The sequence below is a fragment of the Oenanthe melanoleuca genome, chromosome 2 (assembly GCF_029582105.1).
Source record: "Oenanthe melanoleuca isolate GR-GAL-2019-014 chromosome 2, OMel1.0, whole genome shotgun sequence".
Taxonomy (NCBI): Eukaryota; Metazoa; Chordata; class Aves; order Passeriformes; family Muscicapidae; genus Oenanthe; species Oenanthe melanoleuca.
The window spans coordinates 28237873-28260403 of record NC_079335.1 but is presented as its reverse complement, the minus strand read 5'-3'; the positions used below and the strand labels follow the sequence as shown (position 1 = coordinate 28260403).

The 22531-nt window shown below is 42.1% G+C and overlaps 2 protein-coding genes across 2 annotated transcripts; both read left to right on the top strand.

The window, feature by feature from the left end:
- Nucleotides 1–3775: 3775 nt before the first annotated feature.
- On the top strand, nt 3776–6988 carry MRPL53 (mitochondrial ribosomal protein L53). The gene is made up of 3 exons (XM_056485146.1): nt 3776–3910; nt 4833–4945; nt 6575–6988. The coding sequence occupies exons 1-3, from the start codon at nt 3822–3824 to the stop codon at nt 6697–6699; spliced, it is 327 nt and encodes a 108-aa protein (XP_056341121.1). The 5' UTR covers nt 3776–3821; the 3' UTR covers nt 6700–6988.
- Nucleotides 6989–17662: 10674 nt separating this feature from the next.
- On the top strand, nt 17663–22198 carry FABP5 (fatty acid binding protein 5). Its single transcript, XM_056485278.1, has 4 exons — nt 17663–17910; nt 20596–20768; nt 21704–21808; nt 21945–22198. Exons 1-4 carry the CDS (start codon nt 17835–17837, stop codon nt 21993–21995), a joined length of 405 nt encoding a protein of 134 aa, XP_056341253.1. The 5' UTR covers nt 17663–17834; the 3' UTR covers nt 21996–22198.
- Nucleotides 22199–22531: the final 333 nt, after the last annotated feature.

Below are 22531 nucleotides of genomic sequence, written 5' to 3'. Positions count from 1 at the left end.
AGCACTGCCTACTGCCCTGAAGGCAGCATTACATTTTATTCCTGGACTACAATGCATTATAACTAGATGTGCAGACACGACATTTTTGATTGCTAAATTCCAGGCCTATTGACGTTTGTGACAAGGCTCAGAGAAAGACTCAGCAGAAAAAGGATGAAGATGCAAAGGAGGCAATCAGCTGAGGACAGTCAGAGATAATGATCCAAGTCTCCAGAACCGAATAAACACATGGAGGTGTTACACCACACCTGAAATGAACCATTGAGAAGCCTTTCTCATGCAACCTTTGAAGGGCAATCAAAAGCCAGAGCCAAGGTGCTAAAAATAGGCATGCCCAAACCATGGAGAAATTAGATTTCAAGAGTTATGAACCATGGGCCTTTCCATAGTCAGAAAACAAAAGAGAAAATGAAAGCAGTTAAGTAAGAAACTGAAGGAAAAGCAGAAGAATCTTCCCAGGATCTAAAAGATCTGGGATGATCAATGAGAAAAGAGGAACATTTACTTAGTATAATTAATACTATAGACCTTTTTCTGCATAATTTTTTCTGCATACCTACAGTGTAAAAAGCATGGCTGTTGTTTCTTCCTTGCTGTATGTGGTACTTAGATATAAATCATCTATGGGCTCATGGCTACACCTCAATGAAACTGCTGACAAGTCTGTAGACTTGGGATGAGGCAGTATTTATAACAAAAAAGATCCACCTAATGAAAGGAATGCTAAAATAGTTTCCATTATAATAATGTATCTTTTGATGCTTCTTCATGTTATTATGCTTTAGGAGTGTGTATGATTATGACTAGGTATAAGAATCATGAATCATTCAGATTCTCAAGGATGTCCTTGAAGAACAGTCTCAAATGCAGACACTTGAGAGCTCCCAGATTACCTGCTGGAGCTGGAGAGACTGATTCAGTGTCTTACATTAAATAAATACATTAATAAATTACCAGTTTTCCTGAAAAGGCAGAGGTCAGTTGGAGTTACTCTGGTATAAACTGAGGGTAGTCCAGTGTACTGCACTTAATCACCACCTGGTTTTAAAGGCAAATGAGGAAATGCTTGGGTTTGGTTGTTTATGGGGTTTTTTTAATAGCTGTGTCACTTTCCTGCTTATTTATCTAATCTAGTAGCTGTAAAAATTCACATTCTCATCAGAATTATCATCACCTAAACTATTGCATTAGGGTAAGTGTTAAGAAAGAATTGGTTGTCCACAAGTAGGGTTAGCATCCAAGGAAGAGATATTCCTATTTCTAGGGATGAGTGGGAATTTCATATCACAGATACAGACTATTCTTTGAAGGGAGAAATAGAACACAGAGCCTTTCAGTTAAACAGATACCTGTTGTATGGTGTTACTGTGAATCTCTCAGACTTCAAAAAATTAAAAATTACTTTGAAATATCAGAGTTAGTTTTCAATTACTCTGAACAGATGGCTTAAGAGGAAAGATGCAAATTTTGCTGCTGACAATAAAAGTCAAAAAATTAACTGATCTAAGTGGGGAAAGGAGTAAGCAAAATTTTCTCTTCATTTAATTGTGCAATGTAAGCTAAACATTCTTCTTAAATTACTATCAAAATACAATAAGAGTAAATACAAAACTGTTTTGGTCATGCCTACATTTAAGTCAGTGAGTGCCACAGTACCAACAGCTGAAGAATGGAGCCCTTAGAAAAATCAGTGATCATTCTTTCTTCCCCTGTCCTTTACTGGTGTTATTCCTTCAGAGTTACCATAGAAGCCCAGGGAAATTTTGCCACAGATTTTAAATGGAATATATTGAGCTCTTTGTGCTACAACGAAGAAAGAGATTCTGAAATTTCATAAGTTACTTTTGCCTTCCATATGCAAAATACTCTATTTACCTGGCCCTGTGTCTAAGCCTACTATATAGGAAAAATTCCTATTTAAACCAGCTTCAGTTTTTTTTTTTTTTGTTTTTTGGTTGTTTTTTTTTTTTGTTTTGTTTTTTTTTTGTTACAGTCAAGTATTTTAAAAGATGTCTCACAATAAAGTATTTTCCCCATTTTTTTTCTATAAGGGCAGACCATTATATATAGCATATCAATATATATATATATCTATATATCAATATATCTATATATCAATGTATCTATATATCTATATATCATCTATATATCTAGATATATTTTTTATTATTCTATTGAGAGAAAGAATAAAAACTTTAAACGTTACAAGCATATTGACTCCGTTGTGCTTAGTTTTGCTAGTGAATGTCTTGTCCAAATCTCACTGAAGACAATGGTTTTACCAAATGACTGTGTTGGCTTCTTAAGGAAGAGTACTTGGAATCACCAAAGATATGACTCTAAAAATAGGTTACCCACTGCTAGAGATGACAGCTATTGAGAGCAGCTCCCGTAGGTGGGGATCGCGGGTCTGTGTCGAATTTCGCACAGAAATTCTCGAGGTGTGTTCGAAGGCTGCCGTGCCCAAGAAGGTCCCGGCGCTGCCAGCCTCCCACAGGGCGCTGTGTGCCATCTAGTGGCACCGGGACACCGCGACACCGGGACACCGGCACAGCCCCGAGCCCACCGGGCTGCAGAGCACCACCGTAAAGTCCAGCCTATGGCCAAACACCACCTTGCCAACACGGCACATGGCACGTCCCTAAATATTCTTTCATCCTTAAATAGGATGGTAACTCCACTGCCTCTCTAGGCAGCCCTTTCCAATGCCATTTCTTGAAGAATTTCCTCCTGATGCCCAGCCTGAACCTCCCCTGGTGCAGCTTATGGCTGTGTCCTCTTGTCCTGTTGCTGGCTGCCTGTGAGAAGAGGCCAATCCTCACCTGGCTACACCCTCCTTTCAGGAGATGGAGAGTGATCCGGTCTCAGAGCCTCCTCTTCTCCAGGCTTAATTCAAGGGCTGGGAAGCAGCTCCTGGACAGAATCAGTCATGAAATAAAACCCAGATGTGTTCATGTCCAGCAGCAGTGCCTCTTGCAGATCTCTCTCCTCCTTGATGTATTGCGAAATACTGCCTTTAATTTATCTTTAGTTGTATTGGCAGCTCCTCACTGATCCTTGTCTTCCCTTCTACTCCACTCTTGTGAAAACCCACCTGGGCTGCTGCGTCCAGCTCTGGGGTGCACAGTACACGGAGGACATCGACCTGCTGGTCCAGAGAAGGACCACGAATATGATCAGAGGGATGGAGCATCCCTCCTGCAAGGAAAGGCTGAGAGTCGTGGCTGGAGGAGATAAGTCTATGGGGGAGACCTTGTTGTTGCCTCCAGTACCAAAGGGAGCCTACAAGAAAGTGGAACAGGGACTTTTTACAAGAGCATGTAGTGACAGAACAAGGGGGAATGGCTTCAAACTGGCAGTCAGTTTAGATGAGACTATTAGAAAGAAATTCTTTGCTGTGAGGGTGATGAAGCACTGGAATAACTTGTCCCGAGAAACTGCGGATGCTTCATCCTTGGAGGTGTTCAAGTGCAAGTGGGATGGAGGATGGAGCTTTGAGCAACTGGTCTGGTGAAAGGTGCCCCTTCACAGAGATAGTGGTTGGAACGACGAGAAATTAAAACTCCTTTCCAACCCAAGCCAGTCTATGATTGTCTGACACGGGCAGGTCAGCTGGCGCTGTCCCTGCACAGCCGGGAAGGAGCCTGGCCCAGCGCCTCGGGATATTAAACGAGGCTCGTGGGGCCGGCAGCCGCCACAGCCAAGGCAGCGCCTCCCCGGGCCTCAGTTCCCAGGTGCCCGCGGGGCGGCCCGGCGCGGCCACGCCGCCGAGCGCCCCTGCGCGGGGGCTGCCGGGAGCTGTAGTAGGGGGCGGGGAGAAGATGGCGTCCAAGGTGAGCCTGGTGCTGCGGCCGGTGAAGAGTATCGTGGTGCGGTTCTGCCCCTTCGAGCCCAACGTGGAGAGCACCAGGTGAGGGGGCTGCGGGGGCGGCCCTGGCCCCCGGCCGCTCTGCCCGGGCTCCCTGTCTGTAGACGCCCCGGCGCCCTCCGTACGCCCTTCCTGCGGCCTCCCGGCCGGGCGGTTCTGCGCGGGCTCCGCGCGTCCCGGCGGGCGCAGGGCCGGGATTTTGCTCCCGGGGTGGTTCCGTGCTGCTGCTCCGGCGCCTGTGGCCGGCCCGGCCCTTGGCGTAGGCGTGCCCCGAGCTGCACCCGAGCGCTCCGCGGCCGCCCCGCACTGGGGCTGTGTGAGCGCTCCAGCTGCGGGAGCGGGGCAGCAGCGGCGCCTCGATCCCCGTCATTGATTGCTGGAGGAATTTAAGGGATTGTGCTTCTCCAGCGATGTAGGTTCTGCACCAAACTATTCCAAAATGCCGTTTTGTAATGACTTTACAGGCACATCTACTTTTAAAATGAAGTTAGCTTAACTTAGAGTATCTTTAAACTGCCAGAATAGCAGCTTAAAGTGGCTGTCATGCATTTCAGAAATCTACAGGAGACCAAAGATGTCATATAAATAAATGCTGTCTCAAACCCAAACAGGAAAACGTTGGCAAGCAAATGATGTATAAAGAAAAATGAAATGAATGCCTTTGCTGTTTATTTTTTTTTAATTCTTGTTACTAATCTAACTAAGAGAAACACAGAAAACGTATACACTGGAGTTTTACAAAGTTCTTTGGTATGCTTTTTTCATGTTACTGTATAAGGAATAACCATTTGGATTTTTAAGAGTGAATCTCTCATAAGAAATACCTGTCTGAACTTAAGTACAAATCCTATTTTGTTTTTACTTTTTTGCCCAGCAATATTGATATACACAAGTTAGCTTTAAAGGTATGCTTTCTTTAATTTCTGTCTACAACTTATTTAATATATTTTTAATATATTTTCAGAAAATTTCTCCAATGTATTTACCATAAAAAAGTCCAAGCTACTAATACAAACTGTGAAGTGACTGCTGATGTGAGACATGATGGATCTGAACCAGTTATAGATGTTATGTTTGGTAAGGAATTTGTTTCTAAACAGACAAAAAACCCCTGGGTTTGTGTTGCTACAGTGTTACTGTATTCTGTATTTTTTTTTTTAACTGTAATGTTTGTTTTTTTTTTCTTCTGGTCCATAACTGGATGTGCAGCTGGCAGGAAAAAAAGAAAGAGAGGGTGTCACTAACAGCCTGATGTCTAGATAAATGTGTATATATGTCTCTACTATTGTTAGATCTAAGGGATCTTAGATCCAGCAACTGAAAACACTGGAGCTGAGTGTACTTTTGTAGTGATGTACTTTTGTGACCTTGCAGTCAGGTATAATTCCAGGAAAGTAAATGTGGCTCTCTTTTTATATAATAATATTTTTGGTTTTTTGCTTTCTGTAATTTTTTTATGTTGCCTGTGGTGGAGGCATCTCAGTCTTGAGAACAGAAGGTTGAATACCTTTAGTTGAAGGAACTGCTCAGATGGGGGAGGCTATACATGTACAGATGGACCTGCAGAAAGAGGTCAACCACGTACAACACATTTCTTGGTTTCCTTTGAGGATATAGTGAGCAGGCAGGGAATTGGTGGTGGAAATTTCATCAGTTCTGGAAGCATCCCAGATTCTAGGCTATGAACAGATGGCTCTAATCTGCTTTTGTCCTTTTCTCTGGCTGCATCTTCTTTCCTGCTGTGTTGTAATGGACCAATATGTCATGTAGCCCATGAAAGTTTTCATTAATATTGATTCCTCTTATCTTTAAACTTCCAAATTTTTGAATTGGTGGAAATGTCAAAAGTGTTGAATGGCTTTGTTTTGCTTAGGAAAGTCTACCTATTTCAATGTTACTTGTCTCTCCCCCATTCCTCTGTCTTTCCCATCCTTGTGATGTATTAAGACTAAAGCAGTAAAGCTCTATGTTTTTTCACAGTGTAAACCCAAACCAGTTTATCTCATTAGTGCCAAGATATCTCTAAACTCTTCATTTTTAAGAGCTGATTTTTCTCCTGTAGCCCTTATAGTTGGCAAAGATGAGGCTGGAACATGGATTCTTGGCATGGTATTTCACTATATGCATTTGGGTATTGGTTTTGTACTTGCAAATCTTGCAAAATAATTAATTTGGGTAATATTCAACTTCTACTGTTCCCTGCCTGTTTTAAAATAAATTATTTCAAAATTCTAGAAATCCTAGTGCTTCCTATTTTTTTTTTTTTTTTTTGCATTATAAGCACAAGATTGTGTGAACCAATTTGTTGTTTTGGCTGAAGAAGTACATTAAATGAACCACAGACAGCAGGCTGCTGAAATGCTTAGCCATGTGTGGAAATTGTGCCTTCCAGTGCCTTCTTTGCCTTTTGTGATGTGACTTTGGGGGCACAGTCTGAGCTATTCTTATCAAATATGTTCTTTCTGTAGGCATACCTAGACAAATGCTTCAGAATTTTCAATAATGAAATGCAGAAATGAAAATGAAATGCATGCTGTGTGCAGTTTGGTATGTTTGTTTGGTGGTGGTGCATAGTCAGGTTCCTTGGAGCTGGAGTACTTTCTAATCAGACAAGGTGAACTGTGTATTTGGATTTATATGTTCAAAACAACTGCACACCAGAGTAGTTGTCACTTTGTGACTTCTTAAAGTTTTCTTCATTTATAGCTGATGGAGATCGACTGATAATGAAGGGAGCCCACTTGACAACAGGGGAAATGTTATCAGCACTGGAGTCCAGATGTAATGCAAAAGACCTTAAGGAAGAACAGAAAAACAAGAAGAATCCCTGAAGAATGGAAAAGCAAGTGTGTTTGCATCTACATGTGTTAGAAACAGCAGGCTGCACAGAAGGCTATTTCCTATGCAACAAAATCTGAGAGACGGCCAAAAGAATAGATGTTCCCTGCCTTCTCTTGAAGGAGAACATGCTGGATCAGATCTTCTAACATCAGTGGGTCAGAGTGGCATAAGATGCATGAATGCATCTTTCTAAGCAGCTGCATGTTGGACTAAGATCACATGTATTTGCATATCAATGTGAATAATGCGCATTAGCAATTAAATTAATACTGCAATGAAGCCAGATCTCTTTGAATATTATTTCCTGCAAAATTTCTATAAGTGTAAGGCAAAACATTTTTAGAGTGGTTATTATTATTATTTGAAAGCTGTTAAAGTTACTAAAAATTTGAAGAAAACTTTTCAAAGAATTCATCATTGATTTAGCTGGGGGACAGCAGGCTATGAATGTGGAGTGGTTTTTGTGCTACTATGTTTATAATACATCTGTTGCTAAGTCCCTACTGCTTTCTTCCTCTTTTTTTGAAGGAAGTGGGGAATTTGCTAAATGTAAATTTAGCTCAGCTATTAAAGTAACAAGGTTATGGGACTGTCAACACATAGTAGAGTTACTCATCCTGTATAAAAATAACTAAGTTTAGCTCAAGTTAGTTTTTTTGATAGTTGGAGAAAAGGGCTATCTTTGAAGTCCAGTTTTGTAGTGGTTTCGTCACTCACTTTTGGGATATTTCATTAACTATTTTATAAACATCAAAGGGAGAGCTTTATTTGGTGTTTATATTCTAATGTCTAACCCTACTATTTATTAAAGTAATTGCTTAGGTGTCTCATCTGTATTGCAAAGCTCTGTGGGTTTGGAATGGTCCATCTCTCCTGAGGCTGTGCAGGTGAAGGTGTCAGATGCTCATGTATTTCATGTATATCAGTTTTGTTCATAACCAAAATGTAGTTCCAGTTTTGAGAATTGCAGGTGTGGTATTCTTGAGAGGCTTTACTTTTACCTTTTTATAATCAGATGCCTGATTTCTCTAAAACTAGTATATGCATTTCCAAAGTTGGCAGCATATTTAGGACACAAATTTGAAACTAGTTTTACCTTACTTTTGCCAAGCTTATTAAAGGGACACTGTCTATTCTGGAAGCCATATGGTTTTAAATAGCACTGTCAATGTAATTCTTTGCAAGTTCTTCATTAGAGTGTTGAAGTCAAGGTGATGTCTTATTTTGGAGAAGGAGAGCTGTGCTAAAGACATTGGGTGTTTCCCATGTGTTTGCAACAAACAGAAGAGTGTGAGATAAGATAATTCAATGAAATTTGGATGTGGAAACAAGAGATGTGAAAATTTATCTGGGGTAAATACCTTTTCTGTCCTGGAAACCTTTTTTTTTTATTAGGTCACCAGCTCTTCTGAATGGTTTTGAAGTGCTGAGCTGCTAAACATGCTACTGAGCTCCCTTATAGCAAATGGATTATGAGAACACCTGAAATGGAGAGGATTTTAAATCCTGCCAAGCTAGAGGAGTACTGTAGAAGAGGACCAAATTGAAATAAGAATGTACAAAGGACAGGTTGTTTTATTGTTTTATTTTGTTTTGTTTTTCCCACAGTTTAGAGTAACATCATATACCATGACTTTATCTGAAAAAGCTTTGCAGGAAGAGTGAGAATTGTTCAAGTGGAAGACCTATGCACAATAATTGTTCCCCTGGTTAATCATGTATTCATATGTTCAAAAGCCCTCTTACTGTAACAAATCAATGATTTTTGTGTTTTTTTTTTCTTTCTTTGACAGTCTGTACATCAGTGTACAATTAGCCATCTATAAGTGCTTAAAGAGTTAAACAGGAGTTAAGTAATTAATAATTAATTATTCATATAATTAAGTTTCTATAGTATTTATTTTGGTCTGAGATTGGGGCTAATATTTATGAATAGAAAAGGGAGAAAAATTAAGATCCTGGCTAGTTTTTTATCACCAAAATGAATCCCTTCTGTTGTCAAAGAAAGGTAGCTTATTTTTTTGCTTTACTAGCATGGGTAGGCATCCTGCTCTGTAAAACCACACACTTTTGCTAAGTGCTTTCATTTTAATCCATACATGCCCAATCTTCCTACATAGGTTAGGCCAAAGGCCTGCAATGTCACCATTGAGAGATCACCAGCTATTCAGGGGATGAGGTGTAGGCTGGTCCTGCTTTTGCTGTGGGTGCTGGGAGCTGCAGTTTGCAGTGATCAAGCTCTGATATGTTTTGTGCATGAAAAAGAACTAATGACTGTAAGTAATTAAAAAAAGCTTTTTAATACGCAACATGTAAAGCAAACCTACAGGACAGAAAAATCAAGCTAAAAATGTGCATCCTCGAGACTACAAGATACTGGAGTGATACAAACAAGCAAGATGGGCAAGAAGGCACTCTGATGATTATTATGCTAATGTGTAGAAAATTGGTCTCCCTGTCCTGTGGAGATAAAGGTACAAATTTATTTTTCAAGTACGTTAAGGATAATCTGTAATGACTTTCTTCCCTGAGCATTTAGATAGCTTTGCTGCAAGCTGCTCCTGCACTCCCAGCCCCTGCTGCTGATTGCCCCAAACAAAGCTCTGACAGCTTCCTGACATGCACAGGCCAGCACTGGGGATGTACAGGGTATTAAGGTCACTCATGCACAGCAAAGCGTGTCTGGGTGAGCACTGACTTTGCATGGTGTTAGTCTTTAGCCCACTAATCTTGATTATTGTATCCCACCAAAAATGTGGGCGCTTGCCCAACTATAAAAGGAACTGGAACATACCCTAAAAAAACTAGGATTGCCTAAATGCAAATACCATGGCCATGCAGGATGTCTGATAGCAGGTGATGACATTCAAATGGCTAAATCTGTAATGCCTGGAGATTTAGCAATTACTAGAATCATCTTAGATCTTTTCATTGTACAAATACCTATTTAGACATTCTTATCAGTGCACAGAAAAAATAGTCTTGAAATGGATGAATATGCCATTCTGGTAAACACATTCAGCAACCTGGCTCCCTTTTTAATTATCTGCAGCACTGTTTTTAGAAAAAGATAATGGTATTTTTATTAAAGATTTCAACTAGGAGCAGCAATGTTAGTAAATATTGCAAGTTCTTCACTGCTTGTTTGAATTTTAAATGACCAAGAACTTTACGTGGTATAAGGAAGCCAGAAAATACCCTCAAAAGTTGAATATCCTGTGACTGTATTTAACAGTTCTCAAGATGCTTGCTTTCAAATGTATCTCTTACGTGTGTATACACTCCTTGCAGTTTTAAGAATTTCTGGCTCACCAACTCCATGTGCAGCCAGTTTCCCTGGATGCAGGCCCTTCCTTTTCATTGAGGGGCTTGGAGTCACGTTGAGACCAATGTGTTGCCTGTCTTTGATGCCTCTTCCATCTTCTCTGCCTTCTCCATCTCCTGGCCTAATAGTTTTTTTCCTTACTGGTATTGTTTGATCTCATCCAGGCTCCCCTTTTCCCCTTGGAAGGCCTGAGCCATTCTTCTGAGCCCTTTTTTAGTGTTTACCAAGAGCATGCAGTAGCTTCAAGCAGCCAAGATACTCTGCTGCTGGTAGACCACTCCATGTTCCCTGCTTCCTGCTCAGCCTTGCCCTGTAAGCTGATAAATGTTGGGATGGAGCAGCATGAACAGGTAGAGGTGGTACTTTGCTTTTGATTAACTTAACAATAAATGGTCTTTACATTGAGCTGGTCTCAGGATTTTACAAAACTAAGGATGTGCCCAGGGAGAAAATGTTAGGGGTGTGAAGGCAAGGGATCTGCTGACCTGTTTTGATCATGACTCCTGAAGTTCCAAAGTGGTACTTGAAAGCAGAGTTAAGGCAAGCCTAGAGATTCTGCTTCACTACAGTCTCCTATGTCCTGACAGGGTTAATAGCACTTCAGAGGAGATCTTTGCATTGTGCTTCACTGGAAGAGGTGAGTTTGACTTGTTTCCATATGAATGAATATTTCTTTTAAGGCAAAATAACTGGAAAATTGGACCAGCACACATGTTTTTGAAGGGAATGCTTGGTCAATAGGAGCAAAGCCCGGGAAAGACATCCTTAGTGGACAGATTTGCACAATTCAGACTGACAATCCCTGCAGGAAGTTCAGAGAACAGGTAGGAGGCAAAGCAAGTTCCTTCAGGCACTGCTCTGTTTCTTTTGAATCCTCCCCTCTTTTTCAACAAAGAGTCAAAGACTAGCCTTACTATAAAAATAATGTGGTTGGCATGCAAAGCCAGCAAGTTCATCCTCTCCAACACAGTCTCTGCATGGGTGAATGGAATTGTCTTTTCACTGTAGGGGAATCTGAGTGGTTCAAGTCACTTGCATGAATAAAAGAAACAATAAATATTTTCATGGAGTTTTAAAAGTATCTTTTTATAGATGAAGATTTATAGAACTTGACTTCAAAATCCACTGCTCAAATGAATTTCAGAGTGTTTAGTGGGGATGAGAAATTTAAGAATCAGATGATTTCTTCTTTCCTTCAAATAGCTAGATTGATATCAAGTTAAACTGCACATGGAAGAAAAGGTGGCAGAGTCAGTACCAAAAACTTTTGGCAGAAGCATAGGGAAAATATCAGGGAACTGCAGAGTAATTTCCTACTTCCTTAGAGATTTCCTCTGGTCTGATTGTTAGATAGGTAACATCAAATCTTGAGATGGAATCAGGGATGTAAACCCAAATACTGTGAGATTTTTTTCAAGTCTAGAAGACCAAGCAGGAAAATACCTGCTTGTCCTGCATGGTAGCTTGAAATGCCAGAGGCAAGAATTTTCATAGAAGACTTTTGAACACGAGTCATGCAGTCAACCCTCTTGGCAAACAGCATGTTGGCAATGGGAACAGGATAATAGTAAAAGCTAGCTTTAGCTTCCAAAGGGTTTTTCCCCCGTGTTCTTCCACAGTCCATGAAAAATGAGGTCTTGAAAGGTGAGTCAGAGCTGGAAGCTAATACATTGAGCAGCAGCCCGGGGAGCGTCTCTCTTCCTGCTGTGTGCAAGTGTGAGAAGGCTTGTGCTGTTTGGTGAAAAGGAACCCTCATCAACATGCCTCAGGCATTTTGTACCTAAGCCCTTGTCACCTCAGGATGAAGTCCTTTGGGAGCCCTGGTCGGGTAGACAGCCTACACATATTCCTAGTGCCCTACTACATGATTTTGGCCAACAGCTGGAGGAGCAATTGCAGCCCCTCTCCAGCTTTCATGGGAAAGGTGTTGATATCCACATCACAATGAGAAGACCTTTCTTCTGTAGAGTATGAGTGTCAGGCTCTGTCCTTCAAATTTCTGTAGTATGATGCTCTCCTTTGTGACATCCTGAGAATGAAAAGCATGGCTATAAATGAAACCTTATTTTTCTCCTGAAAAAGTGGTTTTCTCCCTTCACAGGGTTGGTTGATCAATATCCTTAGTAATGGAACTCTACTTACAATAAGAAATAAAAGAAAAAAGCTAAAGCTTTATATACCCTTTTAAAATCCAGTAGGCACTTCTGTTCTTTATTGATTCCAAATTTCATAATCCAATTATTCATCTTTGGTAGAAATATTTGTATTATCATTATCTATTCAAAATAATTTTGACATTCCTTGTCCTTGCCCTTATGTCCTTCTTTTTCCAGATTACACAGAAGGGACAAAGTAGAGGTTTTATTCGTCTTTATTTACAGAAACATCATTTGGGATGATTTTTTGGTATGTCTGATGTTTCTAAAAGCCATGCCAGAGTATTTACTTTTTGAAAGTCTCTTCTGTGAGCAGGTATTCCCTGCTAATGTGCTTTTGTTTTATGTGAATCAAAGGCTTTTTCAGTACTAAAACTATAGCTATGAAAGATTTGTAATCAGCTCGATCTCTTTTTTAGCATTGTAATGACTATTCTGATTATAAAATTATGCAGATAAATAAAAAAGATTTTTATTCTAATGTGTGGATGTTTGCTATTCAGGGTAGATACTACTGCTAAATAAAAATGGCTTTTCAAAGCTTTCAAAGTTAGGCACAAGCTCACATATCTGCAGTCCCTGTGACTTGGGCTGGATTTAACATTGGATTATTTTTCATCTGGAATGAGGAAAATGAAGCCTGGAGATCTGTTTCATGTCATTGCAAGCTTCTGGAGCTTTCTCTCTCATCACTGAGGCAGGCTACAGTCAGTGACACCATTGCCACAGTAAACTTTGCCCTAGAAGCATTTCCCTTTAACCTTGCTTTGAACGTGCTGCTGACAACGTAGAGGAGCTGGGCTCAGGCTGCCGGCGCCCTAATTGCATTACAGTAATGCTCTGTGCCACGAGGAGCACCAGCACACGTGAGCCTGCCACCGGCAGCTGGCAGCCCAGGGCAGCAGCAGTCTCCAGATCCACAGCAGGGAGTCTTTGGACCCATGCTCCGTGCTGGAGAGCAACAGGCTCTGTTTTGACTCAAAACCAGATGTATTGCACAAAGCTCATTGATAAAACACAAGCTATGCCCAGCTCTCCTAGCTCAGAGCTAATGAAATGCTGATACACCAGGAGATCTTGTGCACATCGACATATAAAGGAGAACTTGCAGGTTTGTGCATTGTTGCTTCATAATCCCTGGTCTAGTATTGCACAAGCAAACTCTTGAGTGGCAAAGCTTCCTTAGGCCAGCTAGGCAACTCTAGCATGTGTTTCATCATGCCTGCCCAGTGATGACATGGCTGGGAAGGGAAAACCACACTTGTACAACAAGGAAACAGAAACAAAACTGTGCTACCTATGCAATTTCCCATCCATGCCTTGGGGGTGAGTAACTCTTATTCATGGACTGCTTTAACTTTTTTCCACAGCTAGGGATAGGCTGAAGAGTAAAATTTGGGCAGTGATGTCCAATTTTTCTGACAATCTTTTAAGGCTTTTTCAAGAGGAAATCTTCTATAAAAGAAGCCTACCACTTAGAAAAGGTGGTCTATATACACAATATATCTGTATACTAGGAGGAAAGCAAGATCCTCCCTTATACAGTAGAGCACAGTGCTATCAGATTGGGTTCACTCCAACCTAAACATATGGGCAGTTTAATGAGTAAAGGTCTAGAGAAAGAGTTACACCTCCTATAGAACCTGATTAGTGATATGTTGCAGACGAGGAGGCAGTGCTCTGCCCTTCCCAAGCAGCAGGTGTTGTGACTCCAGAAGACAAAATATGGCTTAGCTTGCATGCAGGAGGTGAATCTATGGCTACGTGAAGAGAAACCTCAAGCACTGCTGGCCACAGCTCCCCAGATCCCACGCCAGATGAAGCATCACTGCACAGCTCACACCTGCCTGAAGGAGCAGCACGAAGGTCTCTGTGCACTCTTTTGCCTTGCCCTTGGTAATGCAGGACTGTAATATCCTCCCCTCCTACAAGGTGCAAGGTTTTGACTACCTCAGGAAAACATCCACCCTGGTTAGGCTCCAGCTGCCAAGGTGGTGGTTGCTCCTCAATGTGGCTACGTGCTTGCCGTGCAGCTCATTTCCTCAGAAAAAATTACACTTCTCGTTGTAAATTTCATTCTACTTTTCTTGGACAATATATAATCCAATGTGGAAATGAGAAAAACTTTGGAGAATTTATTCTGTCTGCACTGAAACAGTAATATGTGGCATAGTAATTCAATGCCATCCATGGGTGTGCGTGTATTTGCTGCTTCTCTTTTCATGCATCTAAAGAGGAGACTACACAAACACAAGAGGTCTGATTGTGATGTCAGCCTCAAACCAGGCAGGAACTGAGATTTACAGGGATGAATCCCTGTGGCTCAAGCATCTCTGGATATCTGAACATTTTAGTTTGCCTCCCAAAGTTAAAGCTGTATTTGGCAAATATACACTGTACTGTCAAGATAAAGAACAATGTGTATTTTGTAGCCCAGGCCACTTGTACCTTTACCCAGAAGGATTCATCTCTGACCCCTATGGTTACTTTATTTGCTACACAGACAGTTTCAGCACAATTCAGTTCCAAAGAAGTTTTGAGATGTGGCATTCATGATATCACAGCTAGTAATATCACTGGAAACATGAGAACTTTGTAAGAATTGAGTGCAAATTTTTCACTGTATACTAGCAATCTGCATTTCAGAAAAGAGAGATAAGAGTCTATTTTCTTCTTATGTCTTGCATGAATTTACATGCCTAGACCTGAAAATTTGTAAGGAGAATAAATCAGAACAAATGACTTGTGGGAGGATTCAAAACTGTAGCAATGTTGAGCACAGGTAGGTAACTGGATCTTCAGGTACTTCAGATCCAGGAATATTATCTCACCACTAGATGGAAATAGTGGATTTTACATCTTCTGCTGCATTATCAGCACTTATACCTGACTACCATTTGCATATCGTAAGCCATCTGCAGGCAGCACTGGAGAAATGTGGATCCAAAATTATTTGCTAGTGTATGTGGAGTAAAGCCAAGATTTCTATTTCTAGAAATTGTCCCTGCTCTACCATACTGAAGACTTCCTAATTCCTGAAGGATGATTCTGTTTGATCCCTAATCTAATGGCTTTTCATTTATCCTTTCAGTAAGCAACCAGAGATGGACAGCATGTTGATTCAACTATTATGAATTAGTCAGTAAACATCACCCTAATATAACATTTACTCTGAAATCTCTTCCACAAGACACATGCACACACAAGATGAATTTAAAAAAAATAAAAACAAGGTGGAGGAATGTTGAAAGTCTTGTGTTTCAATGTACCTACTTAATGACACAAAAAAGAAGCAATGTGACTTGCTGTCTTACGAGCAGACGCTATAATGTTGTTTGCATATTAAAAGCAAGCATATAGTCAGAGAGGCAGAAAGTAATTAAAGACAGCTCTGTAGGGAAGGATAGTTACAGAAATTTTTTTTAAAAAATCAGTTAAAAATTATCTATTTATTTTGTGTATGACAAATCTGACTTTCTACAGTCTTGAACCTTCTATTTGCTGTGTGAAGTTGTATCACAGCAAAGTGTACAGGAAAAAGTCCTTGTTCCAAAACATTTGGCTTTATGGCACCTTCTCATGTTGTGAAATGCTGGAACCAGCACAGGACCTGCCTTGTTGTCTTCTCTGGTTTTGATACCTTCATCTCCAACTCTTTCATGAAAGTACTAGCAGAGAAGTGTAGTAACAGTTATTCCATAAAAAAACCTTAAGACACCAAATGTTATCTTCACATTTCTCTTTTTTCAGACAGGAGAAAGTAGCTGTGGGTTTCATCCAGTGTGATGGATGAAAGGCCAAAAGAGGCAGAGATTGGCACAACCCTAATGCTGGAAACAAATTTTGGGAGTAGGTTGGAATCAGGATTTTTTTTGGTGCCTTAAAAATAGCAGCTTCCTCACAGAATATGACAGTAAATATCTCCACTCACCTGACAGAATCTGACAAAAGATTGGTCAAAATCTTACAGGGCCTGTTGACAGAGTGTAGTTTTTTGATACCACTTCTGTGCCAGTATACAGCAGTGGCAGCTGCTACTTTAAGAAGTAGGAATTGCAGTTCAGTATGGACTAAAACCAAGATATCATATCTCCATTTTTCCTGCTATTTCCATTTTTCCATTTCCATTTTTCATGCTAAAGCATGAGGTTGCATTCAGGCTTTGGTTTTTGCTGAGTACAGCAAGCACCCACATCAATTCTGTATTTTGATTGATTTTGTTTGCTAAACTGACCACTGTGTGTATGTAGAATGTCTGTTCCTGGGTCACAGTGACTATGGAGTGCTGTAGTTCAATAATATGTGATGCACCAGCGGGAGTTGTTGGGAAGCCTGGCAATCAAACCCAATAAACTGCTTTGGGATGCTGATGCCTTATCGATCTATCTCTGTGCCATATGATGATTTTTTGAATTAGCCTTCAAAAAACCCATGACATGTAATAAACAGCATAATTTAGCATTCAGAGTCTAGCTAGGAGCACATGGGTACCGGCACTCAGCATGCTGGACTCTCACCACGCCAGATGGAGTCTGTGCTCTAAGGAGTGTTGAGGCCACGACATCCCTTGGCAGGACAGCTCTGGAAGAGTCCCACCATTCCTGGGTGGTGCTGGGGTGCAAAGAGGGGTTGTGAGTGTATGTGTATGAGTGAGTGTATGAGTGAGAGTGTGCGAGCGTGTGTATCTGTGTGTGGATGTGTCTGCCTGCGTGCATGTGTCTGTGTGTCTATGTGCGTGTGTCTGTGTGAGCGTCTGTGAGTGTGTGAGTCTGTCTGTGTGAGTGTGTCTGTCTGCATTAGTGCCTGTCTGTGTGAGTGTGAATGTCTGTTGGTATGTCTGTCTGTCCCTGTGTGTGTGAGAATGTCTGTCTGTGTGTCTGTGTGAGTGTGTGAATGTCTGTGTGCGTGAGTGTGTGTGTGCATGTGTGAGTCTGTAAATGTTTGTCTGAGCATCTGTGAGTGTAAGTGTGTGTGAATGTCTGTTTGTGTGTCCGTATGTGTGAGTGTCTGTGTGAATGTCTGTGTGTGTGTGTGTGAGTGTGTCTGTATGTGTGTGTCTGTCTGTGTGAGTGTGTGTGTCTGTGTGTGTGTGTGTGTGTGTGTGTGTCTGTCTGTGTGAATGTGTGTGAGTGAGTGTGTGTGTGTGTCTGTCTGTGTGAATGTGTGTGAGTGAGTGAGTGTGTGTGTGTGTGTGTGTGTGTGTGTGTCTGTGTGTGTCTGTCTGTGTGAATGTGAGTGTGTGTGTCTGTCTGTGTGAATGTGAGTGTGTGTCTGTCTGTGTGTGTGTGACTGTCTGTGTGAATGTGAGTGTGTGTGTGTGTGTCTGTGTGTGTGTGTGTGTCTGTCTGTCTGTCTGTGTGTGTGTGCGTGTCTGTGTGAATGTGAGTGTGTGTGTGTCGGTGCCGCGTGTGCGGGCGGAGGGCGGGCAGTGCCGCTGCGTGCCCGCTCTTGCCGCCGCCGCCGCGGGCGGGACTCGCCGGGCGGGGGCTCGGCGGGGAAGGGGCCGGGGCGCGGCGGGAGCCCCATTGGCTCTTCCCGCAGCACATGTTGCCGGCCCGGCTATAAAGGCGGCCCGGCCTCGCCGCAGCCCGTCCTTCTGCCTCCACGTTTCTGCAGGGACGCCGCCAGCTCCAGTGCCGCCGCCATGGCCATCGACGCGCTCCTGGGTAAATGGTGCCTCGTCTCCAGCGAGGGCTTCGAGGAGTACATGAAGGAGCTGGGTAAGAAGCCGGCGGCTCCCCGCCCCCGGGAGGGAGGGATGGAAGCCGGGATGCCGCCCGGGGATGCGCTGCGGCCGCCGGCCGGCGAGGCTCTGTCCAAGGTCTGCGGGAGCGCGGTGCCGGAGCCGGGATGCAGGGATGCAGCGCGGGTGGGCGGCGGCGGGCGATGCCGGCGTTCTCCGGGATGCAGCGCTGGCCGGCAGCAGCGCTTTGCTGGCGGGAGAGCTGCCGCCCCTAGCGATGTCAGCGCCCCTTTTTGCGCGGTAATTGCTGAGAGGCTGGTGCCGGCCCCTCGCCGCCGCTCCCTCCGCAGCGCCCGGGATTAGCCCGGCTCGGCCCGGCTCGCCCCTCCCTGCCGGCAGTGCCCGGCTCGCAGGCGGCGGTGCCGCACGGCAGCGCGGGGCCGGGGCCGGTACCGGTACCGGGCCGGTTCGCCCGCCTGCGCGGCCGCACACAGACCTGCTGAGCCGGGGCTGCCTCCCCCGGACTCACCTTGGGCGTCTCCTCCCCACTAACCCCAGCTGCATCGGCTGCCTCTGGGTAACCTGCCCCGCCGGAGGCTATTTGCCTGTTTTCTTCTGCGGGTAGTAGCCCCCTTATCTCAGGGGGATGGTCCGGGCTTGTTATCCCTGCGTCCAGGTTGCCCTACATTTTGTAACACGAAGTTACCGGATGAAGAGCACACCTAAGAGATCAGGAGCCTCATCTGCACGCTCCAATTTACCCCTTTCCTTGTGAGCATCCCGGCTGACAGGTGATAGATAGCAGGTGGTGTCTGTGTGCCCCAGGAGCTATTATTTTCTGCAATTTATTCACAGATGAAAGCCATGATATTTTCTCAAAAGGCAGGAAATGTAGCCTTTAGAGGGAGGAGAAGAAGGATTTTAGGTCTTGTGTTCTTCATACAAAATACAAAAAGCATTCCTGCATTTGCGCTCTGCAGACAGTGGTGGCTGTAATTTCATTTTGGGAGGCCTGTCAGTATGTGATAGGTATGATATGAGAGCCTTTTGGACTGAAGTCTTTGGAAGACAGACCTTGGAGGAAATTCAAGAATTTAGAGCTCAGCTTGGTTGAGCCATGGATTAGGATGCCTTGGTGCTTATGTCCAATGGCCAGACCTAGGCGTGTGCTGAGTTGCAACTTCAAAGTAGAAATTAGCTGCTGCAACTGCAGAGCACCTCCCATGTGTAGGTAGCAACAGACTGTTGTTTGGTTTTAGATTAAAATCATAAACCAGTCACTTTTCCATTTTACATTTACAATTTAGGCAATTGAATTTATACCAAGTCACATTTCAGGAGCCAGTAATTTACTGGATTTCACCCTTGCTGGCTACTGTGAAACTCTCTGCCTTTGGTCCTATTGATGCACCATAAATGAGATCACGAAGATTCTGCTCATTCTCTGTAAAAGAACACTTGAGGACAAAGAAATTGGAATTTCACTTCTTGCCATATGGAAGACATGCAGCTCATCTCTGTTTAGCTGGATCCCAAGCTGCAGCTGATCAAGTATTTCCCTGAGTACTCTGGCCTGGACTACAGCAACAGAATGTGTGTGGAGGTCACTGTGGCAATAATTTCCAGTTCTGATCAGAAAAGCTGGACTGAGAATAACTGGTTTTTCTCTGTGAATTCAAGCTTGAGGCTCAGTCCTGGAATCTCATTTGAGTCTGGAGAAGCAGTGTCTGGAAAGTAGTTTATTTACCTCTTGAGGACTCAACCCTTACCTCCACATACCAGGGGAGTGCTCTGGTGATACTTGACACCATTTTTTAACTACACCAGTTGCAGAACCCAGGCACTCACTGACTTGGTGCTACTTTCTGCCTCATTTGGTTGCATATCAATTTGTGGTTTAGATATGCACTTACCAGTTTGATGGATTCATGTTTGTTGCTGGCTGCCCTCTTATTTGTATTTTCATTCTCCAGATCAAAAAGATTCAAGCAAACTCCCCAAACAATGCAGGGACTGAAGCAGGATGAATCTGAAGAGTTTTGAGGGCTGCTGCCTTCACATCATGAATTTTCAAATTCACAGAAATTCATTTGCAAATTGCTCATTTTGCTCATTTCTCCATTTCTTTTTCTTTAGCATACGTGTTTAAGCACTATTTTTATGACAATGATTTTTCTAAACATGATGCTTTTCTGATATGATAATCCTAAACACAGGATGCAAAATATGAAATTTAATTTAAAATGGCATGTTTGCAATGGTGTACAAGTTAATGGAAGGGTATTTATTGCATAAGTTTCAATAAAGTGGATTAATCTGTCCATAAAAAATAATTTGTAGAATTTTTAAAGGGTTTAGAATTTGAAGAGAATAATTTAATTTTAGTTTAAACTTTTGTATTTGTTTTCCTGTTTGATATTTATTTCTGTTTGAAAAAAAAAATCAGTGCTGAGTTCTTGAGTTTTACAAATCCTCTAGAGGGGAAAATAAATTTAACTTTAGTTCTCTGAGGAAACAAAAGAGTAACTCTGCAAATAAGCTTTTTTTCCTTCCTCATCTGTGGAAAATTTAAAACATCCTCTTTCTTTGTGGCTCTTGAGCTTTGATTCTCAAGTGTACTTAAGTGCCTAATTAAATGGGAATTAGGTATTTGAATTCTTGTGTGGCCCTAAGCCTCAGGGTTTAACTGACTTTGTGACACTCTGTGCCTCTCGCCTTGCAGGTGTGGGTATGGCTATGAGAAAAATGGGAAGCATGGCCAAACCAGATGTTTACATTATTAAGGATGGGGACACAATCACCATAAAAACAGAAAGCACCTTCAAAACTTCACAGTTCAGCTTCAAGCTTGGTGAGAAATTTGAGGAAAATACATTAGATGGCAGGAAAACTCAGGTCAGTATACTGGATTTTCTGTTGATAAAAGGCAATTCTTTGGGTCTTTTACAGAGGGAGGTGCTATTCTAAAATAAGTTTTGCCATCCACAATGCTTTATTTGATGAGCAGTTGTCTCTGTAAGTCTCATTGAAATATTTTTTTAAACATGGATTAAGCAAATTCCAAAGAGGGAGAATGCTGAAATCAATAGTCTTGTGTATTTTGCTGTTTTCATTTTGTAGCAGAAGCATTTTTTCAGTAAAACTAACAGACCTCTAAATCCCTGTTAAAGCCAAATGCCACTTCATTTGAAGCCTGTGGAAAAAAATGCCATTGATGTTTAATCAGAGGCAATTCAGCCCTAGGGTTAACCTTTCTGCTCTGTCTCATATTTGCATAACAAGAGAGCCTGGTTCAGTGTGGGGTGGGATCACAGACAGCAAGGCAGCCATGTGAATTACAGTCACTAAACTCCAGTTTTAGAAGGCAGTTTCTCCTTGCTCCTAGTGGGGAGAATATTTGTCCCAAAGGGGGTAAAACACAAAGGATATATCACATTTTCTCATGTGAGTGCTCTCTGTTTATCACCCCCCTTCCTCCAGCCACACACGTTCAGTTCATCTATTACTGCAAGATCAGATAAATGCTGCACAAAAGCTCAAAGCCCATGTACAAAGATGAATAGAAAACATCTTCTGCTCCTGTTAATTGGGATTGTGGATGCTGTCAAAGGTCTCTCTGGTGCAGAAATGTGTCAGAGCAGTGAGTTAGTTACTGTAAGAAAAGGATTGATGAAATGTTTAAGATAATTTCTGGCTTTGTCTTTGTCAATGATAAAATTTTTCTTGAGTGAGCTGGGGTGGGAATCTTTCATTTGGAACAAGGTGTTGAAAAGCCTCAGTGCTGCCCAAATGTCATGGGGAAAATACTGATGGTCAGGTTCTTCTTTCAGACCCTTGTCAGCTTAAAAGATGATGGGTCATTGATTCAAGAGCAGGAATGGGATGGCAAGAAGACCACAATAACAAGGAAGCTGGTGGATGGACAGTTGGTGGTGGTGAGTTCAGTCCCACTTTCTGATCCCCAAGTGCTGCTGGTTGGTAGCCTGAAATACAACTCTTAACATGTCTTTTTTCCCCTGTTGGTCTGCACTGAGTGGTAAATTAATAAATCCATCTCTTTTTATTTTCTAGGAATGTGACATGAATGGTGTCAAGTGTGTTAGAGTCTACCAGAAAGCATGAGGACATCTTCAGGTTCAGTAGGAGCTTGCTGCAAACAACTCAGTTCAGTGGACAGAGCTCCTTTTCACTCCATATTTTCCTTTTCCCTGTTTTCTAGTGTTTCAATGGACTGAGTAGCTGAGTGCAATTCTTTTTAAAGGCCCTGATGTAACTATTATGTAACTATCCTGAACTTAGGCTATTAAATAAAATTATTGAATATATGAAGTGAAATGTTGTTACTATGGTGGAATTTTAAGCGAGGTTTCAAAAAAATCTGATTTGGTTTTAGGCTCTACTACAATCTGCCTTCAGCACAAAACAAGCCAATATAGCACAAACATCCCTACTTTCTAAGATAGTAAAATTTGAAATTGGATCAATCCCACAGCCCAAACTTTGTTTTTTCTACCTTCCATGTTACCCACCCAATCCTATTTACTTTGTATTAATATGAGAAGTTAAATTTGTGTTCAATTAGAGGTCAGTTTGTTTTTTGTTTTTTTTTCAAACCCACAATTTTCTTAATCACAGTGTGTATATATATATATACATAC

Excerpts from the sequence above, each read along its gene's own strand:
- FABP5 (XM_056485278.1), top strand. The coding sequence starts at position 17,835 with ATGGCCATCGACGCGCTCCTGGGTAAATGGTGCCTCGTCTCCAGCGAG. Across the intron at positions 20,769-21,703 it reads TAGATGGCAGGAAAACTCAG|ACCCTTGTCAGCTTAAAAGA; the intron begins GTCAGTATACTG and ends TTCTTCTTTCAG. Across the intron at positions 21,809-21,944 it reads TGGATGGACAGTTGGTGGTG|GAATGTGACATGAATGGTGT; the intron begins GTGAGTTCAGTC and ends TTTATTTTCTAG.
- MRPL53 (XM_056485146.1), top strand. The coding sequence starts at position 3,822 with ATGGCGTCCAAGGTGAGCCTGGTGCTGCGGCCGGTGAAGAGTATCGTG. Across the intron at positions 3,911-4,832 it reads CCCAACGTGGAGAGCACCAG|AAAATTTCTCCAATGTATTT; the intron begins GTGAGGGGGCTG and ends ATATATTTTCAG. Across the intron at positions 4,946-6,574 it reads AGTTATAGATGTTATGTTTG|CTGATGGAGATCGACTGATA; the intron begins GTAAGGAATTTG and ends CTTCATTTATAG.